Raw genomic sequence first — 13,850 nt, 5'->3', positions numbered from 1 at the left:
CCAATGTAGCCCAAAACTTCACTTCAGCATGTAAGCAATACAAAAAAAAAAATCTATGGGATTTTTTTCACACTATGCCTCCCAAATGCCACGTGTTTTATACACTTGCACCAGGTCTCAATTCAGATGCTAAATTTGGATCAGAAATACTCAATCTGTATATGCAGATTTCACAAAATGAATCCCTGAAAAGGTAGGTTCTTTGTATCCCCAAGTTGTTCCAAGCAAAAGAGTTGTTCAATAACAGAATCAAGCAGTGATTTTTTTGACATTTCAATCAACTAATGTTAAATAAGACTTTACATTTACGTTTTTTACATTTAAATGAATTAAAGTTAAATAAAAGTAAAAATTTAGTTGCCCTGCCACTATGTCAAGAGCGCCATGTGGATAGTGGCCGCCATATTGGATGGCACAGCTATAGACCATTTCCATCAAAGCAGACCGTTCTGTTGGACAGTGCTGGTCTAGAAGTTCCCCCTCGGCCAGAAGAATCTAAGAATTTTCCGGAAGGAGAGAAGACTGACATGAGAGCCATCTTGGAAAGTGTCTCCTCTCCCCTGGTTTTCTCTCTATCATGAAAACAGCAAAGAGGTACTAAGGATCTGGGAGAGAGGTATCCAGAAGATTCTGAAACTCCTTTACAAGGCTAAGAGTTATACTTTCTGCTTTCAAGCCTGAATGTACTCATTCCTTAGTCTCGACATTCTTCAAACGCTCCCTGGTGACCTATCTGGGGCCACACGTTCCTCCCTGCATTCCTTCCAGTCTTAACACGGCTTCTTCCAAAATTCAGGCATCCTGGCCAACAAGCCTTGGGTTCAGGTGTCAGGCCACCACCCACAGCAGTTTCAGGGCATGCTAGAAACCCAACAGATCTGGCTTCCCACTCCAGCATGGGCACCTGTCAGCTGCATAATCCTCAGCCATAAACTCAATTTCTGTGTGCCTCAGTTTCCTCACCTGTAAATGATGATGATCACATGATGAAAGTATGAAGAACAGATGAGAACTGGGGTCTGGCCACGTGTATATATTCGTTCTCCACTCTAAGATACATGGAACCAATTCCCAGATTTATTCCCTTCATAAATTAGAACTTGGGCACACCGAGGTACCAGATACCCTTAAGATTCTCCGCCTGCCTGCAAGACTGGCTCTTAAAATTGACTTCAGCCAAGAAATCCCCTGGCGGTTCAGTGGTTAAGACTCTGCACTCCCAATGCAGGGGACACGGGTTCAATCCTTGGTCGGGGAACTAAGATCCCACGTGCCCTGGGTTGAGGCCAAAAATAAAAAATAAAAATTGACTTCAGCCAGAGTGTGTGAGATGGATTCTGCTGGAAACTGCTGGAAACAGAAGGGCAGTAAATACCCCGAGGGTGCAGGCAACAGGCAAACTGTCACCCAGATAGATTTTCTAGAAGAGGAAAGAAATTGAGGCTCAGAGAGGAACATGTCCTCCTCAAGGTCACAAAGCAAGGAGGAGACAGAGCTGGGATTTAAACCCAGTATATTAGTCTACTGGGGCCACCCTAACAAAGGACCACAGACCAGGTGGCTTAAACAAGATAAATTTATTTTCTCCCAATTCTGGAGGCTAGAAGTCTAAGATCAAGGTGTCAGCAGGATTGATTCCTTCTAAGGCCTCTCTCCTTGGCTTGTAGACAGCCGTCTTCTCCCTGTGTCCTCACATGATCTTCCCTCAGTGTATGTCTGTGTCCTAATCTCCTCTTATAAGGACATCAGTCTTATTAGAGGCCACCCTAATTATCTCATTTTTACCTTGATTACCTCTTTAAAGACCCTATCTCCAAAGACGGTCACATTCTGAGGTGTTAGGGTTAGGACTTCAACACGTTAATTTGGCAGGAGGGTGGGGGGGGGGGACACAATTCAGTCCATCTCATAGGTCCCCAGGGCACCAGCACCTGTGCCCTTAGCCATCACACAGGGTTCCTCAAAGTGTGCTCTGTAGACCAACAGCATCAGAATCACCTGGGGCGGGGGGGGGGGGTGGGGGGCAAGTGTATGTTAAAATGCAGATCCCTAGGCCCAGCTCTAGACCAAATGAATCAATATCTCTGGGAGCCAGGCCCAAGAATCTGCATTTTAAACAAGGTCCCCAAGGATATGGTAGGGCCTCAAGTAGGACAGATGTACCGTCTACCCAACCTGGGCCACCTCTCCAGCAGGGGCTCTTTCCAGCTCCCATTCTTCTGCCCAACCCATTCCTCTGAGCACTTTGCCCCAGGATCAATGCCATCGGATGCCTTCTCTGGGGCTGTTGATTGTCGCTAGAGGGAACCGCATAAGCACGGTGGACCGGCCCCCATGAATTTCAAAGAAAGCTAGACCCACACCCATTTATTCTACCTGAGTTCCTAGATGCTGTGTTTCAGAGCCCCTTCTGACCTCAGTTCTTGTATTGGTCAGCTTGGGCTCCAATAACCAGATGCCATAGACTGGCGGGGTTAAACAACAGACATTTATTTCTCACAGCTCTGAGGCTGGAAGTCCAAGATCAAGGTAGCTAGCATGGTCAATTTCTGGTGAGAGCTCTCTTCCTGGCTTGCAGACGGCCGACTTCTCACTGTGTCCTCACATGGTCTTTCCTTGGTGAAAGGGAGAGATCTTTCTCTGTCTCCTTCTTCTTTTACGGTCATCAGTCCTATCAGTTTAGGGCCGTCCTCTTATGACCTCGTTTAACCTTAATTACCTTCTAAAAGCTCTCTCTCCAAATACAGTCACGTTGGGGGTTAAGGTTTCAACCCATGAATGGGGAGGAGGGAGGTGGCCATTCAGACCATAGCAGTTCTTTTTCAGCCAAACCTTTTGCTCCTAACTTCAAGCCATCCTATCCTCTCCAGGACCTGCCCCCTCTGGGCTAGACTTTGCTTCCTGCTTTGGACAAACATGTATCAATTCCTTCTCCAACCCATACTTAGAGTATGGTTTCATTTCCGATGCAGTCAATGTTTCACTAGAATGCACCTCCAATGTGCAGACCAATGTCTATGGGGACCCAGACAGATATACCTGGTCTGTACTGAAAGGGAAGGAGAATGGGGTGGGTGATGAAGCCAGAGAGGGGAGGAAGGAGGCCTCTGACCCAGTTCCATAAGGAGGAAGCAGGCATCCATGGGTGAACAGGGGGAAGAAGGGTGCTTGGGGCACAGGAAGCAAATGCAAGCACATGAAGAAGAGGGAACCCCAAGGAACTGCAGTCATGAGCTTGGCGAAGTGAGATTGCACACCACACAGCTGAGGCCAGGCTCCACTGCCAGGGGAATGAACTGAGCTGGCAGCTATAGAACGACCAAAGCAGGAAGTAGAAAAATCTCTCTGGCAGCAGGTAAGAGAAGGTACTGGACGAGGCACTCTGGAACCACCTCTATGGCATGGCCTAGGGGGCCTATTATGGGGGTGGGTACAAGGAATTAGCATCAATGGGACTTGGTCCCCAGGGAGGTGGAGGAGAGGGGGAAGAAGTGAGGGTCCTCTCTTAGTGAACCTGGAGAGGACCAGATAGGACCAGTTGAGGGTGGCAAGGACAACAGGCTCAGTTTGGGGCATGTTGAGTCTGTAGGGGCTTTGGGATGCTCCCAGATGTGGGTCCAGTGGGCACTGGGAAGATGTGGATCCGGAGCTTGGGAAAAGAGGCGGATGCTGGCCGAAGGGATGACAGTAGGTGATAAAACCAGGAGGAGAAAAGGATGGAAGGGGGGCGTGCCTCTGGCGAGCACAATATTTAAGGCCAGGGAACCAGAGAGAGGACCAAAGACCCATAGTCATCCTGACACCAACACCTTCTACAAGCCTGTCTGAAAGCTCTGGAACATCTAGGCTAATTCCTCCAGTCAGTTCCATAGTTCTGTAATCCCAAGGACATCACACATCAAACCACAAGATTATAAGGGGCTTCCATGACATTTCAGGAGTCCTACCTCCTCATGTACACAAATAAGGATGGATAGTGCCCACAGAAGACACCAGAAAGAAAAACCAAGAGAAGTCTTGCAAGAACAAAAAAGGAGATGTCTTCGATGCAATGTAACTGGATATAATTAGGAAGGAACACCTCAGTGAGAATTCATCCCTTTTCTGATCTTCTGTAAGGAAACAGGATACATCTTTGAAAACAGATTAGCAACAAGAAATCAGAGAAAGGCCATCAGAAAACAGGTGGAGCCCTGCCCTCTATCCCTTTGTGTCCAACCACTACCTTTTTCCGCACTGTTAACAAGCAGAGTTTTTGGGAAGTACCTATGTTTTCCACACTACCACAAAGGCACAGGAGAGAAGCAAGAATCTCCTGCTAACAGGCTGCTCTTCCTGAACACAAAACAGAAGCTAACCTATAAACCTGATGGGACACCACACCCTTAAGGAACTGAAAGAAAAACTCAGATTTGAAATCAAATTTTATTCCTCATCAGCCTGCTGTGAACTCCCACTGGAACTCATATCCAGTCTGCACTGGGCAACACAGAACAGCAAATCTTGCTCTGCCAGAAACAAAATATGTTTCTAAAACCCCTGAAAGCCACTGGGGCACTCCCTGGCACCAGGGTCAGCAGAACATGGGGGACCCCTCCTCAAGACACAGGCTGGGGGTTTTGTGCCATCTCATGAACTTTCCGAGAGGTAAACCAAGGATTTGTGCCCCGATGAAAATACAACAAAAAGGGCGTATGCATTCAAAAAGGATGCTACACGGACGCTGACAAACCCAACTTCACAAATTTTAAACCCCAGTGATAGGAAATCACCTACAGCAGATTCTCTTTGTTTATGGAAGCTATTTTCTACAATGTTCTCAAGAACACTAATTTGCAAATCCATCAATACCATAACCTTGTTGTATGTGTGTTTCTGTTTAAAAACACCTTATTTAATATACATTGTTGATTCACTAAACACTATATAGTTCACGCCTGAGCAAAGCTTATCCAGCAAATGTATTTTCTCCGGAACGTACATCACAGCCTTCTAGTACTTAGGACCCTAGACAGCACTTCAGAACTATGCACGCAGACCATGGTAAACAACAAAATCACCAACAAAAAGCACAAGTAAGTGTGAAAAACATGGCACTAAATACATCACAAAAAAGGACATTTTGGGGGAACCTTCCTACACTGTTGGTGGGAATGTAAATTGGTGCAGCCACTATGGAGAACAGTCTGGAGGTTCCTTAAAAAACTAAAAATAGAGTTACCATATGATCCAGCAATCCTACTCCTGGGCATATACCTGGAGAAAACTCTAATTCAAAAAGATACATGCACCCCAATGTTCATTGCAGCACTATTTACAGTAGCCAAGACATGGAAACAACCTAAATGTCCATCGACAGATGAATGGATAAAGAACATGTGGTGCTTATACACAATGGAATATATTACTCAGCCATAAAAAAAAAAGAATGAAATAATGCCATTTGCAGCAACATGGATGCACCTAGAGATTATCATACTAAGTGAAGTAAGTCAGACAGAGAAAGACAAATATGTGATATCACTTATATGTGGAATCTGAAATATGATACAAATGAACTTATATACAAAACAGAAATAGACCCACAGACATCAAAAACAAAGTTATGATTACCAAAGGGAAGGGGGTGGGATAAATTAAGAGTTTGGGATTAACAGATACACACTACTACATATAAAATACATAAACAACAGGGACCTACTGTATAGCTCAGGGAACTATATTCAATATCTTGCAATAATCTATAATGGAAAAGAATCTGAAAAAGAATATATACACATATGTATAACTGAATTACTTTGCTGTACACCAAAAACTAACACAAAATTGTAAACCAACTATACTTCAATTAAAAAAAAATTTTTAAAGGACATTTGTTTTAATCCTTGGGGATTTATGAATTCACAAGAGGAGAGATGCAACAGGAAGGCAAGATGTCACCTTGTTTGATCTGAGCTGGAACATGCATGTCAGATGATTCCAATTTTTTGCCACTTGGTGCATGTCCAGGAATAACCATTAAAGCGCTATTTATTTTGGAGTTACAAATAAATTTTAGTGAATAAGGGAATTCACAAATATGGAATCCAGGAATAATGAGAATCTTATGAGTACTTAGGTTTTCAATTTTAAGAATATTGATCCAATTATAAGATACTTTAAAAAATATTTTAAGTTAATTTTTATTGGGGTATAGTTGATTTACAGTATTGTGTTAATTTCTGCTGTACAGCAAAGTGAATTGGTTATACATATACATATATCCACTCTTTTTTAGATTCTGTTCCCATACAGGTCATTACAGAGTATTGAGTAGAGTTCCCTGTGCTATACAGGAAGTTATTCTTAGCTATCTATTTTATATATAGTAGTGTGTATATGTCAATCCCAATTTCCCAGTTTATCCCTCCCCTCCTTCCCCCTTGGTAACCATAAGTTTGTTTTCTGCATCTGGGACTCTATTTCTGTTTTGTAAATAGGTTCATTTGTACCATTTTTTTAGAGGTATCACCTGACACCACTTAGAATGGCCATCATCAAAAAATCTACAAACAATAAATGCTGGAGATGGTATGGAGAAAAAGGAATCCTTACACTGTTGGTGGGAATGTAAATTGGTGCAGCCACTATGGAGAACAGTATGGAGGTTTCTTAGAAAACTAAAACTAGAGCTACCATATGATCCAGCAATCCCACTCCTGGGCACATATCCGGAGAAAACCATAATTTGAAAAGATACATGTACCCCAATGTTCATTGCAACACTATTTACAATAGCCAGGACATGGAAGCAACCTAAATGTCCATTGACAGAGGAATGAATAAAGAAGATGTTGTACATATATACAATGGAATATTACTCAGCCATAAAAAAGAACAAAATAATGCCATTTGCAGCGACATGGATGGATCTACAGATTGTCATACTTAGTGAAGTAAGTCAGAAAGAGAAAGACAAACATAAGATACTTTTTAAAGTCTAGAGAAAACTATAGGGATGGAGAAGGAGCAGTGTTGCCAGGGGTTCGAGGTAGGGGTGGCATAACGATAAAGGGATGGCCGGAAGGAGTCTGGGTGATGATGGATGGGACACTTCTGTATCCCGACTGTGGGGACAGCCACACAACTCTATACAGGGGCTAAAATGCAAAAACTGTGCCCCCCCCAAAAAAAGTCAGTTTTACTGTATGACCATTTTAAAAATAAAAATGTTTAAAGATACGCACCGGGCTTCCCTGGTTGGAGCAGTGGTTAAGAATCCGCCTGCCAATACAGGGGACATGGGTTCGAGCCCTGGTCTGGGAAGATCCCACATGCCGCGGAGCAACTAAGCCCATGCACCACAACTACTGAGCCTGCGCTCTAGAGCCCGAGAGCCACAACTACTGAGCCCACGTGCCACAACTACTGAAGCTCACGTGCCTGGAGCCCGTGCTCCGCAACAAGAGAAGCCACCGCAATGAGAGGCCCGCGCAACGCAACGAAGAGTAGCCCCCGCTGGCCGCAACTAGAGAAAGCCCGTGCACAGCAACAAAGACCCAACACAGCCAAAAATAAATAAAATAAAAATAAACAAATTTATTTTTTTAAAAAGTCACACAAGAAAAAATAAACTTTAAAAAAAAAGGAAAAAAAATTCATTGGCCAGTACACTTATGTTAAAAAAAAATTTTTTTTAATAAATAAATAAAGATACACACCAAACTGATAGTGTAGTCATTTCCCAGGACAGAAATGCAATGGTTTTAGGGACAAAGAGGGACTCTGGTTTTTTCCTCTCTATACTTTCATAATTTTTTTGCAATGAGAATGCACTACCTGCTATTATTTTAATTTGAAAATCATAAATACAGCTTTTTGAAGATTTTTTTTGACGTGGACCATTTTTAAAGCCTTCACTGAATTTTTTACAATATTGCTTCTGTTTTATGTTTTGGTTTTTTGGCCGCGAGGCATGTGGGACCTTAGCTCCCCTACCAGGGATCGAACCCGCATGCCCTGCATTGGAAGGGGAAGTCTTAACCACTGGACCACCAGGGAAGTCCCATAAATACGGTTTTTAAGTTGCAAAACATAAACCAAGCCACCCCGATGTGTTCCTTAATAGAAATTAACATAAGGGGGGTCTCAAGAGAACATCTCATAGCGGATACCACTTTCTTTTGGTACTAGAGACAGGGCCAAGAGCACGGAATCCTCATTCAATGCCAAGAAGACTGTTTAAACAAATAAATCCAAAGATCACACACACACACACACACACACAAACACACACACAAGGAGGGAACATCACTGTTATTTTCTCACCATCGGAACCCATACATTCAGCACAGCAAATGGTATAAATTTCTTTAATACAGCTTGCTCTGTAAAGGGGAAAACACAGCATCCCTGGGTGTTTCATTTAACTTGATTCATTCAAAGTTGTATCAGGGACCACACAAGCTATGAGGTATATGTCATCATGATCCTCAAGGAGTTTGTTCTAAATCAGGAGTTGGCAAACTTTGGAAAGGGCCCAGGTGTAAATATTGTTGGGAGCCACGCGATCACAACTATTCAACTCTGCCTTTAGAGCACAAAAGCAGCCACAGATGATGCATGAACGAATGGGCATGGCTGCGTGCCAGTAAAACTTTATTTACAAAAAAACTGGCGTGGGTGGGCAGGATTTGGCCCCTGTTCTAGATAAAGACTTTGACCACATATAAATTAAAAACTGAGTGAGACAGAGAGAGTCAAGAATAGGGAATGGCCCTCTATGAAGAAGGGGCTAATATCTTAGTCCAGGAAAGGAACAGAGGAAAGGAAGAGAGGATGGGAGAAGTCAGACACAGGTGAAAACTCACCAGGAGACCGTGCCTTCCAGTGGGAGGCAAAACCCAGAGAAGTCAACTGGGGTGAGGCTACAATTGGGAGGTGAGGGATGACCTTCTCTAGTGCCATGGGCAAAGCGATGGAGACACAAGCCAGATGCCGTGGGCAGAGCAGTGGGTGAAAAGGTGAGAGAGCAAGGGCGGTGAGGACCCGTTGGGGGGGAGGCTTGGCAGGGGAAGGCGAGAGGTAAGTGGTGAGTAATGGGGCCCAGGGGAGTATTGAGTGTTTATAGGCTGAAAAGAAAAAGGCTCCTGGGTGGATGGAGATCCCTGAACAAACAGAGGGGAGAAAGCAGGGTACCCGGGTGGGTAAGTGTCCTAGAGAAGGAAAAAGTTATCTCCCCAAATGCAGTAATTCTCAACTCAGGACAGTTGGCAATGTCTGGAGACACTTTTGGTGGTTACGACTTGGAGAGGGGAATTGCTACTGGCGTCTAGAGATGAGGGATGGTGCGCAACATCTTAAAATACACAGGACAGCCCCCTGCAACCAAGACCTATCCAACCCCATATGTCGAGAGCACAGAAGTCGAGAGGTTCTCCTCTAATCAAAAAAGAAAGGAAGTCAACGATGGAATGGAGTGAGGTGGGGACCCCAGGGGGCTCACCCCAATGACCTCTAAGAGTAAGTGGGGCAGGGGTGAGGGGTGGGTCACCAGGAGGGAAGCAAAGACTGGGAAGAACCCCCGGGAAGGTGACCCGGCGAGCGGAAGTTCTGCTCTAAGGGTCCCGGAGCACACAAGAGAACACACAGGAGAAACATCCGGTGGGATCTGAAAGCAACATCTCACACCTCAACTAACCAACTCACTGCCCACCCCTCCACCCCCGCCAAAACTCTGTGGGTTTTCACTGTCATTAATCCCACTTTGCCTTCATTCTCTGACTTTGCAATGCCCCGGGTCATCTCGGGCCAGAGTGGATCGACCCGAGGAGAAATGGAGGGGAAAGCCATTGCCCAGTTCAGCCAAGCCACAGAGACTCCATGGGGGGATGAAGTGGGATGGCACATACCATGTGACATCACTGAGTCCTCAGTCCTTAAAAATCCCATTGATTTCCCTCTACCCCACCCTCACCCCAGCCAAAATGCCATATTGGTTGCCGTTGGAGATAAGCCATTTGTAAAGTTTCACGCCCCTCCCCAAACCTCCAAAGGGCATCACATGTCATCTATTCAGTACTATTTTGTTAACCTTTACCACAGGGGTTGGGGTGGGGAGGCTCAGACTCCAAAGAAGAACCTTTTATTAAGAAACCTTTTATTAACAGACTGGGGTTCTAATCTCAGCTCTGCCATCTCGTCAAAGTTCCTCACCTTCCAAAAGGACAATAAACCTTACCTCAGAGCATTGTGGTAAGGATTAACTGAGATTACCTATGCAAAGTGTATAGAACAGCGCCCGCTGAGTGGTTGCTTATATTCTCGTTAGTTAGGAGTTATCTGGAGAATAAAGCAGCTGTGACTTGGACTCCTGGGATAGGAGTTGAATCTAGAACAGATATTTATCAAATACCTACTAGGTGCCAGGGACTGCTCTAGGCTCTGGAAAGGTAGCAGTGAACCGAAGAAACATAAACCTCTGCCCTTGTGGAAACTGTAAACAAGTAAGAAGCGGAAAATCCACCTACGGACCCCTGAAAGCCCAGGCACAAACCCACCATTAATTACCAAAGCTACCAGGAACAGAGGAGCAAGGAAACATACAAGGGTGAGTACGCACACACACAGGCAAAGCCTAACAACTGGTCTCGGACTGTTTTAACAAGACTCTAAACCAACTGCCACCCTTCCTTCACGGAGCACTCACTGTATACCAGGGTGCTTGGAGACATTGCCTAACTGGCAAAGGTGCTCAGCAAACCCGGTTTGGCAACTCCAGAGCCTGCGTGTGCTTTCTCACGCCCCTCGCTCACCGTCAGGGAACTCAGGAGCTTCGGTTTCTTCCCTCCTTGAACCCCTTCCTCATCATGACTGATCTCCTTTTATGGTGAGATCTGAAGAAGTAACCCAACAGATATTTTGAAAGCACGGCCTCAGGCATCATGGTGGGAAACCACAGCTATATACTCTCAAACGATTCTTCCGTCCTTGACCTGCAGCCAGGAAGACCTGCTGTCAAGCCCAAGAAGGATGCTGGGATTTGCCTCTGGTGGCTGCCAGCACAGGGACACTCAGGAGGGAGGCTTTGGGGGCTGGAATGACCACAGGTGAGAGACCTCCCAGAGCCGACAGGTAAAAGGGCAGAGGAGGGAGGTTATTAGGGGGACATGGGCCGTGGGCAGCAGTCCAGAGCCTTGGGCCCTGGCACCACTGGAGAGGTTCGTTCTTCCCTCTGGCACTGACTTTGGGGCAAGTGAGTTATGTGTCCTTCCCGAGCCTCAGTTTACTCCCTATGAAATGGACCAACAACGGTATCAGCCTCGAGAGGCTGCCGCAAAGGTCCAGAAAGAGGGGGCTTCCCTGGTGGCGCAGTGGTTGAGAATCCGCCTGCCAGTGCAGGGAACACGGGTTCGATCCCTGGTCCCGGAAGATCCCACATGCCGCGGAGCAACTAAGCCCGTGCGCCACAACTACTGAGCCCACGTGCTGCAACTACTGAAGTCCACGCGCCTAGAGCCCGTGCTCTGCAGCAAGAGAAGCCACCGCAATAAGAGGCCCGCGCACTGCAATGAAGAGTAGCCCCCGCTTGCCGCAATTAGAGAAAGCCCGCGCGCAGCAACGAAGACCCAACACAGCCAAAATAAATAAATAAAATAAATAAATAAATTTAAAATTTAAAAAAAAAGGTCCAGAGAGATAAGACTGACCAGCCCGTGGCATTTGGTGACACTAACTACAATAATCATTAAAGCCGACACTACTTCTGCTACTACAACTGCGCTGTTGCCAAGGCGCTAGAGTTTGCCTCCCGATATCTGGAAACAGAACCCAAGAGTGTAAACATGAACCTGAAGTCGGGGTGGCCATGGGCCTAGATACGAGAAAGAGCGGCGGGTGGATTCTACAGTTCCCCGCCCCGGGCAGCGTCACCTACCAGCAGGGACCCCCAAGGGACCCCCTCCCCAGTCCGTCACCCTCGACTCTGGCTCCAAACCGTCTGTGCCCCGGGAATTTGGCTGTCCGAGAGTGTCCAATAACCCCACTTCTCGGAGGAGACTCAGGACGCGTGGCCCGTCTCCGGAGCCAGTTGGGCTCGGAGAGGTCCAGGCACAGGTCCGAGGAGCGCTCGGGGGAGGCGCCCGCGGAGGGGCGAGCACTGGGGCAAGGTTCCTCCAGCCCGGGGCCCGCACGCGGAGCGTGGAGCCGCGAGCCCAGGCGGGCAAAGGCCAAGGTCAGCGGCTTCCCGCCCCCCGCGAGGCTGGAGCTACCGTCCCGGCCACCAGCCCTCCCACGGAGGAGGGCTCTCAGTCCACAGCAGGGGTTCCATTCTGGCAAAGAGTCCCCTCCCCACCGCGCTGGTCCCCGCCCACTCCCGGACCCCCAGACTCACCCTCTCCAGGGTACAGGTGGCCCGCGGCGCCCACCAGCAGCGCGGCAACGGCCACCAGCAGCGGCACGGCCGCCGCCCCCCGCCCGCCCCCGGCGCCCATGGCTACGGGAGCGCGGGGTCCGGATGGATCAGAGCGCGCGGCGCCGGCCCGAGGGGTGCATGCTCCAAAGCAGCCGCCCGAGAGGCGCTGGGGGCCGCGCGTCCTTCTCTTCCACGCGGGCGGCCCAGGGGCCGCAGCCTCCGCCCGGGAGGGTCCTTGAAACAGCCCCAGGAGGGGTGCGCGGCCTCCGCCGCTGCAAATCCGGCAGTGCGGCCCGGTGGAGGCGGCCCCGACTCCGGGCCACCGCGGCCCGGGCCCCGTCCCGCGATCTCAGGGCCCCGAGCCCCGCGCTGCGCCCCTGCCTCCCGGCTCTCGGCCCCGAGCGCTCGGGGGCTCAGATCTTCGGACGCGCGAACAAACGGACGCGCGGACAAACGGACGCGCGGACAGGCGGGCAGGCACCTGGGCAGGCGGGTGGCGAGCGGGCGGCGGGAGCGAGGGCTGCTCGGCCCGTAAACAACGCGGCCCGTCAGCTGGGCCCCGTGCGGGCCGCGGGAAAAGGCGGCGCGGATCCGGATTCGGAAGGGACTCGGCGCCCGGGAGAGGCCCGAGACGGGTAGAGGGAGGACCGGCAGGGGGGAGGCGCCGCCCCGCCCCACCCGCCAGAGTCCCTATCCTGGGCCCCGCACTGGAGGCCCCCGACGCGCCCTAGGCGAGGGGGCGCCACAGATCCCTGCCCAGCCGGAGCGCCCCTTCCAGCCCCGTGACTCCCGTCTCAGAGTCTGGGGGCGCCCCAGATGCCCGACCCAGCGAGACGGATCCTGTGTTTAACGTTTGGCTATTTTGTTCATCATGGGACTTTGGAAAATTCATTTTGATTTTTTTAAAATATTGCATTAAAATATTGTTTATCTAGGTTACTCGGTTTTTTGTTACTCCCTTAAATGTTGCGCTCGCCTCCCCCTCGTCCCAGTCCTGCCAGCGAGTCTGGTCCTCGAGCGCGCGGGCGCCCTGTCCTACCCCGAGTGCTCCCCCGCCCAGCGCCAGGCCCCTGGGGACAGCCGCGTGCACGCGCGCCCCGTGCGCTCAATGTACTGGTAGCCTGGGCCCCTCCGCGGGGTCTGTGGTTCAAGTTGGAGAAATGACCCCTTGGAGAATGTGCAGAACCTCGCCAAAGTGCAAACCAGGCGCTGGAGATCTTGGATATGACACAAGTGGACACACGCAGTTTTCAATACTGCAGACCCAGAGTCCTCTCTCTGGATCAGCCTCACCTGTATGATGCATGTAAACAATACCTGCAGGTCAGATTTGGGGAGTTGCAGGAGAAATAAAGTATGACAAAGCACCCAGCACAACTCTTGTCTGAGGGCATTCGTTCTTTCTCTCATCTATTAAAACAAATATTAATTTGCCAGGAGCTGGGCCCACTGTCCTTTT

The 13,850-nt window shown here is 48.6% G+C and overlaps 1 protein-coding gene across 4 annotated transcripts in view; it reads right to left on the bottom strand.

Annotated features, from left to right (window-relative positions):
• The window catches only part of INSR (insulin receptor), a 135,088-nt gene extending 122,141 nt beyond the window's left edge, over positions 1-12,947 (bottom strand). For 3 of the 4 annotated variants that reach the window (XM_061190611.1, XM_061190614.1, XM_061190615.1), the window contains exon 1: positions 12,371-12,946. In XM_061190611.1, the coding sequence (XP_061046594.1) occupies positions 12,371-12,470 (100 nt within the window). In that variant the 5' untranslated portion in view covers positions 12,471-12,946. Of the gene's footprint in view, positions 1-12,370 lie in introns of all 4 variants that reach the window. The other variant, XM_061190613.1, reaches the window with a different exon arrangement.
• Positions 12,948-13,850: the final 903 nt, after the last annotated feature.

The sequence above is a fragment of the Eubalaena glacialis genome, chromosome 4, assembly GCF_028564815.1.
Source record: "Eubalaena glacialis isolate mEubGla1 chromosome 4, mEubGla1.1.hap2.+ XY, whole genome shotgun sequence".
Classification (NCBI taxonomy): Eukaryota; Metazoa; Chordata; class Mammalia; order Artiodactyla; family Balaenidae; genus Eubalaena; species Eubalaena glacialis.
Note: the sequence above shows the minus strand (reverse complement) of the source record. Positions and strands in the feature narration are given on the sequence as shown.